General features: G+C 29.8%; 1 protein-coding gene across 1 annotated transcript; it reads right to left on the bottom strand.

The window, feature by feature from the left end:
• Window positions 1–9,709: 9,709 nt before the first annotated feature.
• On the bottom strand, window positions 9,710–12,959 carry LOC112291414 (uncharacterized). Its single transcript, XM_024538764.3, has 5 exons — window positions 12,954–12,959; window positions 12,516–12,842; window positions 11,982–12,383; window positions 10,813–11,613; window positions 9,710–10,493 (listed from the first exon to the last, which is right to left on the bottom strand). The coding sequence occupies exons 1-5, from the start codon at window positions 12,957–12,959 to the stop codon at window positions 10,032–10,034; spliced, it is 1,998 nt and encodes a 665-aa protein (XP_024394532.1). The 3' UTR covers window positions 9,710–10,031.
• Window positions 12,960–14,997: the final 2,038 nt, after the last annotated feature.

Raw genomic sequence — 14,997 nt, 5'->3', positions numbered from 1 at the left:
GTTGGAAGTGAGAAATATCTTACTCCACACTTCTTTGTGTGTGCAAACCTTGCTAATGCTAAATGTTTGTAGCTTTTAGACTTCTTTTCTTCAATACTACTAATGTGATATAATATATTTAATCAAAATATATAATTAAAATAAATCATTTATAAACTTTAAAAATTATTAAAATAAAATTAATAATTTTCAAATCTTTAGAGATTGTATTAGATTGTTTATTAAAAAAGCATATTACATATACAACTGATTATTGAATTATAAAATCTTAGGGCAGTTTAATTTGGTCAATTTATAATATATTAAGTCTCATTTAGTAAGCGATTAGAATATTTAAAAGATAAATGAATTTACAACATTATATCATATAAGATTAATTATATCTTTTATATTTCAAATAATAATTTTTTTAAATAAATTATCTTGGCATTTATTTTACTATCTCATTTTACTTGACTTAAGAAAAATATCAATATAATAATAATAGATGAATTTTTTTTAAAGAATAAATAAAATAGCTACTAATCTTATATATCACAATAAAATAAAATACTTTAAAATATATTAACATTATGTATAACAAGAAATATAAAAAATATATGTATAGTCAAACCTCTATAAAGATTATGCCTTGGAAATACCATTTTTATAACTAATAGAGATATTAAAATATTAACCTTTAAAAAAATTATAGTCATATGTAAATAATTTATAAAAAATAACTATTATTTAATAAATAAATTTAAAGTACAACTATTAAAATTTTATTACAGTACAAAACAACAAAAAAAATATTACTTATTAAAAATAATAAATAAGTGAAGATTGATTCTTTATTTGTTAGCCATAGAAGCTTAAAATATCTTTTTCTAAGCTTAGAAATTTTTCTAACAAACTACTAGTATCATTAGTATGTTGTTTCAAATACAAAAAAAATATTTGTAATACTTGATGCTACATTTAAATATGTAATAGATCGTTATTTAACTTCTAATATAAATTTATTATCTTTTTCAATACTAATTGAAGGAAACATTTGGTTCTTAATTTCTTCTTTTATATCATCATTAGGACTTACATTCAAATCAAATTCTACTTCAAATTGAATATATTCCACAACACCTATAGTAAGTTGGTTTTTAATTCTAAATAATAAGTCTAAAAGTTATTGAAGTAGATCATAGATCTTTCTAATAGGATTAAGCACTAGAATCCTAGTATTATCATTTAAATCAATTTTATAATATAAACCAATATATCTCTAATAATGTTATATAGTATTAGCTTAGACATTAATATGTCATGCTTTTACTATCATAGTAATTGCATCATACATATGAATTTTAGGCTACATATTTGACATTAAAACATTAATTGATCTTCAAATAAAATCCTTTTGATATTGTGCTTTAAATGATATAATATTGGTGTCCATTGGTTGATAACAACTCATAGTATTTGTTGGCAAAAACTCCAATCTTAAAATATTGATTCATGCTCCAATATTCACAATTTTGTGGCCTAAAAAACTATCAAGTAATAATAATATTTTTTTTGTTTTGTGTAAGACATATCTTCTATTCAAAGTCTAAAAGAAAATTTTCAAACATTGATATTGTTATCTATGGTCAAGAATTGCTTCATAATTCTAGCATAAAATCTCTTAGCCATTGAAATAGTTATGTCTCTCATTGATGTAGCATTTATCTCTTATATCACTTGAATCCACTTATGAGTAGCATCTTCAACTAGTCAACATTTTGTCTTTTTCTTCTTTTTTTTTTTTTTTTTTTTTTTTTTTTTTTTTATTGATAAACTTCAACATAGTAAAAAATAAATATTTTTTTTAAAAAAAATCTAAAAATAAATATTTTTTAAACTAAAAATCCTACATAAGAAGATATTCATATTTCCAATGCATGATTAGTCATAGTTTTTTCACCATTTCTTTTCCTCTCATAATGCTTTACAATCAATTATATCTACTCAAAAATTAATTTCTAATACTTCACTCTATTACTAGGTACATGTGGCCTTGCTGCATTCACTAGAACTGATATGTTGAAAATATGCATTACTTATCCAAAATATAGTTATAGATATATAACACTTATAAAATTACAAATATAAATTTTAGTTAGAACTAAGTAGAGTTAGAAGTTGATAGAAATATAAATTGTAATATTATAGAGTAATCTTACAAGAAATTTTAAGTTTAAATTTTAACATTACATCATAAATTATACATTAAATTAATATACCATTTGATGATTTATTTTATATAATATCCTACTAAATTAAATATACTCTTATAAAATCAAATCTATAATCAATATAAGCATATAATAAGTATTGCAATAATAATGGATGAAAAATAAATTTATTAAAAAATAATAATTATTATTATAATAGTAATTGAATTAAATTTAATATAAATTAGAATAATTGGATTATTTCGAGTACAAATGTGCAAAACAATTTCCAATCAAAGTTTTATTTTGATAGATATGAGTACGAAAAAAAATAAAAATTAGAATTATTTTGAATTTTTTGGCATTCATTTCTCCTAAAATACAACTTCAATTAAAAATTGATTTACAAATTTGGGCTTATAATGGTCCAATTAGTCTAAATATCACATATCTATAAGAAAATTCAGAAAAATAAATAAATAAATAAACTTGATTACATTATAAATAAAGATGTTTAATTTATAATATTGATTTATTAGAAATAAGAGTAATGTACTTTACTAAGTTCATCCTTATATATAATCAATCACATGCAATAATCTCCACGGTGTTAAATCCATTAAATCATAGTGTGGAGACTTCAAATCTTTTATTTAATTTATAAGTCTATCTCTATTATGATATTTGGATGCAAATTTTTTAATATGTTTAGAAGTGCATTGTAATCCTATTTGGAATGACAAGAAAGCCCCAATATCTCTAGTTGTTACAAATTGATGAAAAGACTCCTATTATCTCTACTTACAATGAAGAAAAGATTTCTACTTGCATTGATTAGAAATCCTACTTGTATTATCTGTTCAATTGAATTTTTTTAGTATATTTGACTAATAAACGAGAAATCCAATTTTCATCAAGTTATACTTAATATTAGAGAAAGTATAAAAAATTAACTTTGAACAATTTAACTATTAGTCTTGTAATGTTTTATGGAGTACAAAAATATTAACAAATAGAATAAAATAACTTATGTTAAGACAACCTTCATCAAGATTTGATTGCATATATATATATATATATATATATATATACATAATTTTATTCATTCTAAATCATAAATAAAATATAATTTACTAATAAAAGAATTTTAAAAAATTGTAGAAAAATGATCAATCTAAGAAAATTAAAGCATCAATATTGCAAGCATTGGTCATGGATGTTATCTCTCAAGTTGCAACAAAGACACCCTTTAAATTACAAACCCTGTAGGTAGCATCCATTTCTTAGTTTGTTTGCCAAGAAGAAGTAACTGCTTAGTATAAATCTTCTAGCTTTCATAACTATATGACAAGGTTTTATTTTAGGACAGTCATTTTGTACATTCCTTTCAATTGTTCAAGACAACATTATGTAGAGAGCTTTGCAGTGCAAATCATTACTTGGGAAGACAGACTTAGCTAAAAACTTCGGCCTATCCTTCATGTTTTCACAATTTACATGAACATCACTTTTTTCTACATATACAAATGCGCTATACATGTGAATGAATAATTCTATATTATTCTAGTGACATTGCATAAAAGTAGAGTTTTTGATCTTTCTTAATTTTAACACTTTATATTTGCAGGTATCTTTCCATCTTATGTTTAAGAAATAAATTTTTGAAGTAAAACTATACCTCATGCCAATTAAATAAATAAGTTGAACAAAAAAAGAAAGTAGGAAAAAGTAGTAAAAATAATTATATGTTCAACAACTTTACAGTTGTCTGGACTGACTTTTATAAAACCATGCATAGAATGAAGCTTGTGGCAGAAGTGGAAAATTTTTTGTTGTGAAAATAGTCAATCATCGCATCATATGACTTTGGTAACTTAGATAGTATTATAAGATTTTTTAAAGTCAATTTTTTAAAATATACTTTGTTGACATGAACTTATGTCATTAACAAACAGTTGAATATTTAATGTCTTGTATATTGGTCAAGCCATTACATGCATATTAAAAATGTTTGGAGAGACATAAGAGTACTTAGAAGTAATGTGTATAAAAATATGCAAATACACACAAGAGAGAGTATATTCATATGGTTATTTCATATATATAAAAAAAATGGAAGAAGATAAATAGTTTCTTTTTATTACATTTCAAATACTATAGCTACAATATTTACTATAAACTATAGTAAATATTATGGAGACCGAAGCTACATTTAATGCTTTTAATACTCCTCTTTGCTCATCATAATATTTATATAACATAAAATATATATAGAATTATGATCTATATTTTTTTTATTATCTTATAAGATCAACAGCTATTGCCTTATTAAAACCTATTTGAGATTTAATTGTTATAATATCAAATTTATATTTTGCATTAGAATATCCAATCAATTTTGGATCTAAAAATCATATGTAGTATAATTCCAAAACTTTAATAACCTTTTAAATAATGTAATTAATATTTGATGTCATTCCAATGTCATAGTATTGGACATGCATTGTGTCTTACAAGAACACTAATTATAAATGTAATATTTCGTCTTGTAGATGTAACTAAATATAAAAGTATTCCAATTATAATGAAGTATGGATATTGATCTTCCAATATTTTTTCATCCTTCTTGCTTAGATAGTATGGATCATGACCATTACAATCATGTCCAATCATTGGTATTAATAATGAATAAGTATCCATCATATTGAATCTCTACAAGATTTATTTAATATACATTAGTTGGTAGAAAAAATTGCTACCATTTGTGAGATGCATAATTTGAAGACCAATACAGAAAGTTATTTTTCTAAGCATTTTCATCTCAAATTCATAGATAAATAGATTAGTAGCTACAATGCATGCAAATTTAGTATATACAAGATTAAAATCATCAACATATACAACAATGATCACAAAACCAATTTTATCTCATTTAATAAACAAACAAGGGATTAGAGAATCACTTACAAACTTATTTGTAATTAAATAATCTTTGAAACGTTGATACTACATGCATCCAGATTGTTTTAGATCATATAGGGCCTTGTATAATTTAATAGCACAATATTATCCTAGAGCAAGTGCATTTGGAGTTCTTGTTGTCAAATCAAGTGGAACTTTCATATAAATATGTGTGTTAAGAAAATTATATAAATATGTAGTTAGTATATCCATGAGATGCATCTCAAAGGTGGCATTAACTTCTATTTTAATAATATATTGAAATATAATTGAATCCATAATTAGAAAATATATAGATTCATAATCAATGCTAAACTATTAGATAAATCTTGGACAACAAGATGAGCTTTATAGTGGATTATTTGACTCTTAGCATCTTACTTATATACTAATACTATCTTATATCCTATAGAGCAAGAAATAAGAGTGTCCACAATTGGACCAAAGACTTTCTTCTTATGCAAAGAAGCATATTTTTCCTTGATAGGAGTTTTTTATTTTAACCAATCAGAGTGATGCATTGCTTCTTAGATGGTTTAAGTTTCAGGATCCACTTTCTTGTAAAAAAAAAGCTTCTGCAATCATGAATGCAAATGATTCATTTATTATAATAGATGGTCTATCTCAAATGTTATTTGTAACATAATATAGAATACATAATTCTATACTCAATTTGGTTTTATTCTTCTTAATTTCAAGATTTTTTATTATATAAAGTGAATGTATAATTTATATGGACATATCATCATTAATTAATGGTTCTAAAGATCTAGTAGGAACTTTCATAAAAATAATATCTAAATCACCACATATTATAGTCTTCTTTCATGGTTGCTAATCTGGTCCACAAATCCATTTAGTTTTTGATGTTTTAACTTGAGGTATATTACTTAGTGATATTGTAATTTGATGAAGTTCATTTTGAGCTTCATTAATTAGAAGTCTTGTAATCCAAAGAATATCATTGAAGCTATGAAGTCTTCCATTTGCAATCCATTTTAGATACAAAATTTTTGCAACTTCAATTTCAGCCAAAGATGTTTTAGGATCAAGATTCATTGTAAATGTTTCTTGTACTCCAAATATAAGTATTGTATTTCTTTGTTGATTAAATACTCTTTTTCAAAGAAATAAGAATAAATTCTCTTCAAAATGATAATTTTAAAAATATGCATGTAATAATATGCTTATTGATCGATCAATAATACAAATAATGTTTGATGAATCAAAACCAATATATATGGCCTCTTATCGATGAATTCCAATTATTTGTCATTGAGGTTTTGGTATTGAAACCCAAGCACAAAAACCAAACATCCATACATAAGATACATTTGGAATACAACCTAAAATGAGTTCTTATAGTGTAATAATTTCAAAAAAATAAAGAGAGAGGTATATTAATAGTGCAGCATGCAAAATTGCATGAACCTACATAGATGCAGGTAAATTTGCGTAAAGAAGGAGTGGCCAGGTAATGAGTTGTATATGCTTTATAAATGAAATTGCAAGTCTATTTTTAGTATATTTATATAGAACACAATATATCAATTTAATCCTTATTGCAGTATAATAGTCTTTAAAAGACTTTAATATGAATTCTTTTGCATTGTCCATACACAACGTTTTGATAGGATAATCAAGAAAATATGCTTGAAAATAAATAAGAATAGATATAAGATTGGAAATTACTATATTTTAGATTGATAATAATGAAACATGTGATTGTTTGCCTGATGCATCAATAAGGACCAAAAAATAACAAAATGGTCTTGATATTGAATTAATAGGACTACAAATATCACCATGCAACTTCTCAAGCATTGGTGGTAACTCTCATGGGAGTTTCCAAATTGAAGGCCGAACAATCATCTTACCTTGCATATATGCACAACATAATTCTATAGAATATGTATTTGCAGGTCTTAAATTATGTCTATATATATATATATATATATATATATATATAGAATTATCTTCCAAAAGAATGTAGATTCTAGATGTTCCAATTGTCTATACCAAAGAAAAACAAGACTCTTTGTGATAGATGATGTAAAATTAAATATAATAAGAGGCTAGATTGCAATCCAATATAAACCATTTTTTATAGCAAAGAATTTTTCTACAACTTTATGGTTTTGTACAAGAACCAAAACCTCCCACCTATCTAGAATTGCAGTTGAGAAGTAATAACTATTGGCATGCATATCTTGGTAGCTAATTAGATTCCGATGTGCTGAGGGTACAAACATTGCATGTTTATATTTTATGATGGATCTCGTAGGCAATTTTACCATTGTTGTTCCCTCTTCAGCCATAGTCATTAAATTTCTAGTTTGCTAAATTGAAGATTTTTTAGTAAAAAATCGTCTATCTTGCAGAATAATATGTATTGTTGTAGAATCAATGAGTGCATTATTTGACTCATCATAAGAGGTTTTATCATTTATATAAACCTCTAAATCATCAACACCAATTGAGTCTATGGATGCATCTATGGTATGAACTTCATGAGCCTTAGCTTCAAGTTTCTTATTTTTTTGGAACATTTTAACAAAGTATTTTGAAATACAGCATATATGTGTCAAATATCCAATCATTCCATATTTATGGCAAGAATGCATCTTTGATTTTTATTTTCTACTATAATTAATTACAAAACATTTATTCTTTTTATATAGGTAGAAATAGTCACGATCATGACTAATTTGGTGCTTATGAGTATTTTTTTTATTTTTGTATAATTTTTTCTTAAACTTTGAAATATTAAGTGCATGAGATTGTAGAATCGTGGTTCCAATTGCATGAGCTTCTCCATTATGCAAGAATAGCTTGTTTTATTTTTCTGCAAGAGGTAGATAGGACATGTGATCAGAATGACTTTGAAATTTCATATTCTTATATTGTTGTACAAGCACAGCAAATGCGGGAGGAAATGTAGAGAGAATTTTTTCAACCATTTCTTTTTTAGAGATGCTTTGTCTATATAATTGTTGTTGTGAAACAATACAATACATTTTACTGTTGAAAGCATTTAAATTTGGAAAATCCAAGATACATAAATGTGTCCAATTATGATGTGCATGTGAAAGGAAAATAGTCTTTTCATGACCAAACGTGGATTTAAGATTCTCCCAAAGCTTGGGACGATCTTCCATCTACAAATCATATTGATGTTGCAATGCGGGTACAAGATGATGATAAAAGAGAAGAAGTGCTTTCCAATAGATATCAAGAGGAATTGAAGTACTTACAATAGGAAATTCTTCAAATAGAATTGCATCCGAGAGTTGTTATGAAAATTAATTTGCTTTAGCCATTTTTTCCCATAATAGATAATTCTTTCCATTAACAGCCAATAGTGGAAATAGAAGAGTATGAAAATGTTGGAATGGAGTGGTATAGTTAGAAACATAGTAGACATAGTTGAAGATGTTGAAGCACTCATTATAAATAAATCTGTGAACAAAAATACAAGATCAAGTAAAAAAGATTGAGTAAAATGCACCATGAAATATAAAGCCAAATAAAATGATGAAGTTGAAACTTAAAATCAAAAATGTTAAAAACTTAAGGAGATTTTTTTTTTTTTTTTTTTTTTTTTTCAAAAAAATAAGGGTCTGCGATAGGCAAGGTGTGGCAGTGTGCGGCAATCGATGGTAGGATGCGGCACAGCACAGCACAGCACAGCACAACAATAGCACAATAGGAAGATAGGATGCAACACAATAGTAGGATAGGACACAATACAACAACAACACAGCAGCAACACAACACAGTAGCAGGATAGGGTGTAGCAGAGCAGCAAGATAGGGTGCAATATAAGAGCAACACAACACAGCAGCAACAGCAAGTTAGGAGGAAGAAAAAAATTAAAAAAAATAAAAAAATGAGGAGAAAGTGAAGAATAAAGTGCACATAAGTTTTTAAGAACCAAGACTGGTGCATAAGAACAATTGTGCTAATAATGTGTTGAGAATGTTTGGAGAGACATAAGAGTAGTTAGAAATAATATGTACAAAAACACGCACATAAGAGAGAGTATATTGATATGGTTATCTCACATATACAAAGAGAAGGAGAGAAAAACAGTTTCTCCCCACTACGTTCCAAACACCCACCACATTTAATGCTCTCAACACATACTACACAATTGTTCATTCCTAGTAATCTTTTTGTGCAACAGTAACCTGTTGCACAACAATTGCTTATCTTGCTCAGCTCATATAGTTCAGAGTCTACAAAGCGATCGACCATGCTGCCAAGACAGCGGCCGCTGTAACTGCTGCTGCTAAAGCAGCAACTGCTACTGCTAAAGCAGCAACTGCTACTGCATCAGACCTTACTGTTGTTGTGAACGAGGAAGCTAGCCTTGGTGGTGTTAGCGATATCATGTCATTGGGCAATCCATCATTTTTAGCTTTAAACATGAGACAACATTACATTAGTCGCAAGTTGATTCATTCCCTCAAAAATCCTTTTCCTGGTGTGAGGCACCGCTACAGAAAACCTGTGCGTAGCACTTAACAATTAATGCGCAACCTGCACTACTGTGATTGCATAATATAGACTGCTCGTGACTGCAGCAAGTAAATTTAATATATTTTGTATAAGTCATCCACATGATGTTGGCTCGTCAATATAAACGGTAACTCTGTTCAGAAATCAACTAAATACTGTGTCCAAAAGATTTGATGGCACTGAAAGAGTATGCAATTCACCTATGCACGTGTCTCCTCCAGGTGCTGCATTTCATCTCAATAAACTGCAACTTTGTGGTATATTTGATCACAACTTATATTTAAATGAATAACAAGAACGATGAAACAAAAAGGCCATGCCTCTCTCTTCTGGTAATCATGGCGAGTTCTACACATTTTATAACCATGGTTTCATAAACCTCAAAGCGAGCGAGGCGAAGAAGCCCCCTTGTCGATCAGGCCCTTGGAAGATACTTGACGTAACTCGAGAAGCGTCCACAAACAACTCATCCCGCTCTCGTTCCAACTGCTGTTGAAGACGTGGAGCTAGAGTAAAGAGATACACCTGAGCTTCCAAGTCTCTATCGCGGGATCTATACCCCAAATTGGAACTGCCGACCAAGGACACACTAGGCCCATCTTCTGCTCCAGGTAAGTTGCACCAGAGACCCTTTGCATGAAATGTCCACCCCGCCCTCTCGTACTCGTAAATCATTAATCCTTTGGGATTCCGTATGCTCATAATGTTCATTTCCTTGTCGTAAATAGACATCGCCCGGTTGTGGAGGTCCTGCTCAAGAAGTGAGTATGCAAGTGGTATCCAACCTGAGACTCCCGACGAGCCGTAAAAGCCATTTGCCTGTTGCCGGACGAAAGGGGTGAGTGAAAACATTTGCGAAGATGAAGAAGCTACTCTTTAAAAAGTAATGAACATCAACAGTGCCAGCATGTCTGAACATAGAATATGAAGATGCACGAGTTGTGGTACATGGATAAAGGCGAAGACGCTCATATTTTAAACCACATAATCTGTAATCTCTACGTCTTAAGAAGAAAAGTTCAACTAGACTTGCAGGCATCACTGCCTTCATTCCATCTTCATGTTGAGTAGAGAGGTAGATGTTTTAGATACATGAGCTTTGAATTAACAGAGTTTAACGGAGTCGGCAATTATGCACCTTTGGGGAGGAAGTAAGGACAGTAACGTTTTTCTCTAGAGCAGCTTTCAGTAATGCATCCTCGTATTCAGGTGTCAAATTGAAGTAGGGAGATGATAAATGTATGTCACTGCCTCCGGGGAGCTGCTTCAACAGCCACAATAAGGCTTCCTCATCTTGTCGGATTCCAAAAGGTCCCATTTGGACCGTTGGAAATACCCATGTATCAACTCCTTCCAGTGTCTCAGTTCTCAAGGATGGCATCGTCAACTCCTTCACTGCATCAGAAAACTCAGTAGCGAACAACTCGGACTCTGTGACGGGATTCAAATGGGCAAACCGTGGCTGAAGCTGCCCTGACTCATCCAAGTTGTACGAGTGCAACGCCACAGTATTGATCAAGGAGCATAAGTAAGATGCCAGGTTCTTGCAGTTCGGAAAACATAGATATCTGTCCTGGCGCACCGTGAAGTAAGAAGTGCTCATATTGGCTCCCGTCATGATAATGTTGTCGTCGAAGATGAAAGCTTTCAGGTGACATACGCCTAAAACTTCTTGAACCCGAACAGGAAGGACCATTTTCACCATTTTGGACAACATTGGGGTTTGGTACAATCCAATCCGCAGGGGCTCCTTTGGTCGATCCCTAGAGGTTGACTTTCGCCAAGCAACCCTATCTGACGAGAGGATGTTGGATAACATGGCAGCACTTGAAGGATACTTCTCGGACTCTTTGAAGGGTCGAGTTGTCCGTAAAGCATCGCAAAGTATAGTGACCTGCAGGGACGGTTTCCTGGCGAGCGAATCTGCAATGGCATCCAACTGCCGTTACTGACCTTAAGAGCTATTCTGTGCCTCCTCAGTATAGTTTACTTCAAAACTCAAACCATAAACTAGAGCAAAATAGTCCTTGATGATATTAAATAATGAAGTGCGAAAATGCAGTTGAACACTGGAGATAACTTAATTTTCAAACAAGCCAAATGTACTGCAAGAGCTCCAAAAAAATGATCTCGTTCAAGCTTCACACGATTGCTAGATTTGGGGTTCTGATGACAAAGTAAGCAAAGCTGTCCTATAACAAGAAGGCGGATAGTTTTGATGAACAACGAATATACAAATCGTAAACTCAATCCTAAAAATCAGACATGCAACGCAAGGACATGGCATGAGTAGCACAGAGAGCAAACCAGCTCTTGCTCGAGCGACCCTGTGCCGATGTAGAGCGAGGCAATTACAACACGGAATTGCGCGTCCCGCACTCCTTGAAGAAGCGCATTGTAAAATTGCGAGGGCGAACCCAGGATTTCAACGCCGTCACCTTTGATCGGAAACCCACGCGCATGGTTCATCATCCCACCCACGAGAGATTTCAACACTTCCGTCTCCGTCTCCTGCATAACCGATCCAGTGGTCGAGCCGGTTTCAAAATGCCTCACCGGCATCACCAGCGTTCCACTCAATTCGACGGCCGCGCTTCTCCATGTCCTCTGGCGATTACCAAGACGCGCGCCATACCGACCCAACGCTCTCTCGCACGCCCTCACCACCCCAATTGTCATCATCATTCTCTTCATCGTCCCAACAGTTTCCTATGCAAAAAAATCAGTAACATCACAAAAACATCAAGCAGCATTTTCCTGCTTCCAAATCCATCTCCTTCTCCATCTCCTTCTCCTGCATCCCAGACCCACCCACACACACACACCAGAGGAATCCCTCACCTCCAAACCATGTCGCAACAAATCCAGGACCCCTCCCTCCACCGCACTCAAGAGCCTGCCCACAATCAATCTCTCACTCTCACTCTCAGCAACCCACACACTAAATTGGGCCGAGAATGTAAATGGGGTCCGTGAACCTCCACCAGAAAAGAAGGAAAAGCAAAAGCAAGTGAGTTGCAGTAGCAGCTGCGCCTTCCTTGCCCGCGCTTTCTCCCTCCCTTCCTGTCGATTCCCATGCTCCCCGCGGCTATGGGATCCCTCGAACCCTACCCCCGCGCCCTGTGTTCCCATCTCCGCACCGCCCGTGTATCGATCATGTCCCGCCTCCTAAAACCGCTACACGCTCATAGGCCCTTGATTGATATCACGTGTCAATGTGCAAAATATGAATAACTTAAGGAAACTGCTGGGTGGACACCCCTTTTAGTGCGTGGATACCCCCATGCCACACACCTCCACATATTTTTAAAATTTGTAATCTACTATATATATATATATATATATATGCATATAAATCTTACACATAATATAATATAAATATAAATATAAATGTAGAGATAACTATATTTTAAAATATAAATTTTTATTTATCTGTAATTTTATGAATAAAAAAATTAATATTGCAAGAAATAGAAATGTGTGACATATTAGTTAGAGAAAAAGGAAAAAAAAAAAAAAAAAAAAAAAAAAAAATGTTTTTAGGTTTTGCCATTAAAAATAAGTAGACCAATATTTGTAGTTATGTAATTTAAGGAACTAATTACTTATAATTAATACATAAATACAATGAGTATAGAAAAAAAAAATTAAAAGTTAAAACTTCTTGAATTGTATTGTATAATTTTATTTTGGTTCTATTATATAAATATTTTTGTTTAAATGAGAATGGCTCTAATACATGTAAATATAATCAAATAAGCATCTTTTTAACTAGATTGTAAAATTAAATAATAGTAATATTAATTCATAGTTCTTTAATTTTTTTATATTTTTCCACTAGTATTCTACAAGAGATAAAAGTGTCAAAGTTGAAAGAATCAAACAAGAGTACATGAATGAATAAACATGTAATCAAAAAAATATAAAAATAATAAATAGCATCTTTTTTATTAAGAATTTGATAAGGTAAGATTATTGTACAAATCAACAAAAATAAAAGAGATTGGTAAATATTTCGATATATTTTATAACAAGGTTATTTTATGCAAAAAATAATTACGTAAATAAATCATGTTATATTGTGTCTACAAAATGATTACAACTAATGTAAAAATTAAAATTTTGTATTAATGAATAATGTAAGAATTATTTGTTTAAAATTTGTATAAGTAGGAACAAAAATATAAATATGTTATATCTTTTATTTATAAACTAAATGACAGAATAAATATTATTTAAAATTAGCATTCCAATCTATATTCTAATTTTTTTATACATATAAATATAAATATAAATATATCTAATTAAAATAGAGGTCTTGTTATCTTTAGTTGTTTCATTACTTCAAATCTAAGCCTTAGACCTTTGTCAAAATCTACATTCACTAGTTTGCTCCTCTACCCCTTCTTTTTGGATTTTTTTAGTTAATCCATTTTCAAAATTTCAAAATTTTAATCTTTTTTGTTTCATTTTTATTTTTTTTATTTAGAATAATTCTAATTATTTTTTATTCATTAAAAAATTTAGTAGTTTTAAATATACTTATTTTATTTTATATTAATTTATTTCTTTGCATGAAGTTGATTATTATAATCCTTCTCTATTACCTTTTATTATGAATAAAATAATCAATATATATATATATATATATATATATTTGAAATAATTCCAATTCATCTTTTTTTTATTTTAAGAGCCTAGAAGTTATAAGTTCAATAATTTAGTTATATCTTAATTTTAGAAAATATTAATCAAAGAACAAGTTAATTTTTTAAATTTGATAAATTTTTATTTTATTAATATTTAAAGAAAATTATCTTAAATTCTAACTTCTTCATGTTTTGATTAGTCTTTTAGTTTAGAAAAACTTATTAAGACTCTAAATTCTATTAAATTTTTGAAGACTTTATTTTTATGATTTTTAATGTTAAAAAAATTCTTGTGATTTACAATATTATTTGTCAAATAGAAATGGAATCTAGATGATAAGCCTACAACAATTCAAATAATTTGCATTAGATTGAATTGAATACAAAACATGTTAGTAATGTGCAAAGAAATATAAAAAGATATGTATAGTGTAATAGGATATAGATAAGATAATTGTATAGATAGTTTGAACCATAGAAGTTTCTAGAATTGGAGTTAAGTTAGTAGACTAGATAGGATCCACCATGGAACATTCTAAAAAGCATTTAAAGTAGTTATTTATGTAGAATCTACTATGGAACCTTCTAGAAAAGGCTAGGGGGGTTATTTAGGTGGAATCCACTATGGAACCTTCTAGAAAAGGCTAAGGTGGTTATTTAGGTGGAGTCCACTA

Source organism: Physcomitrium patens, chromosome 14 (assembly GCF_059467195.1).
Source record: "Physcomitrium patens ecotype Gransden chromosome 14, ASM5946719v1, whole genome shotgun sequence".
NCBI classification, from domain to species: domain Eukaryota; kingdom Viridiplantae; phylum Streptophyta; class Bryopsida; order Funariales; family Funariaceae; genus Physcomitrium; species Physcomitrium patens.
The sequence above is the reverse complement of the archived record's forward strand: the minus strand, read 5'-3'. Positions and strand labels throughout refer to the sequence as shown.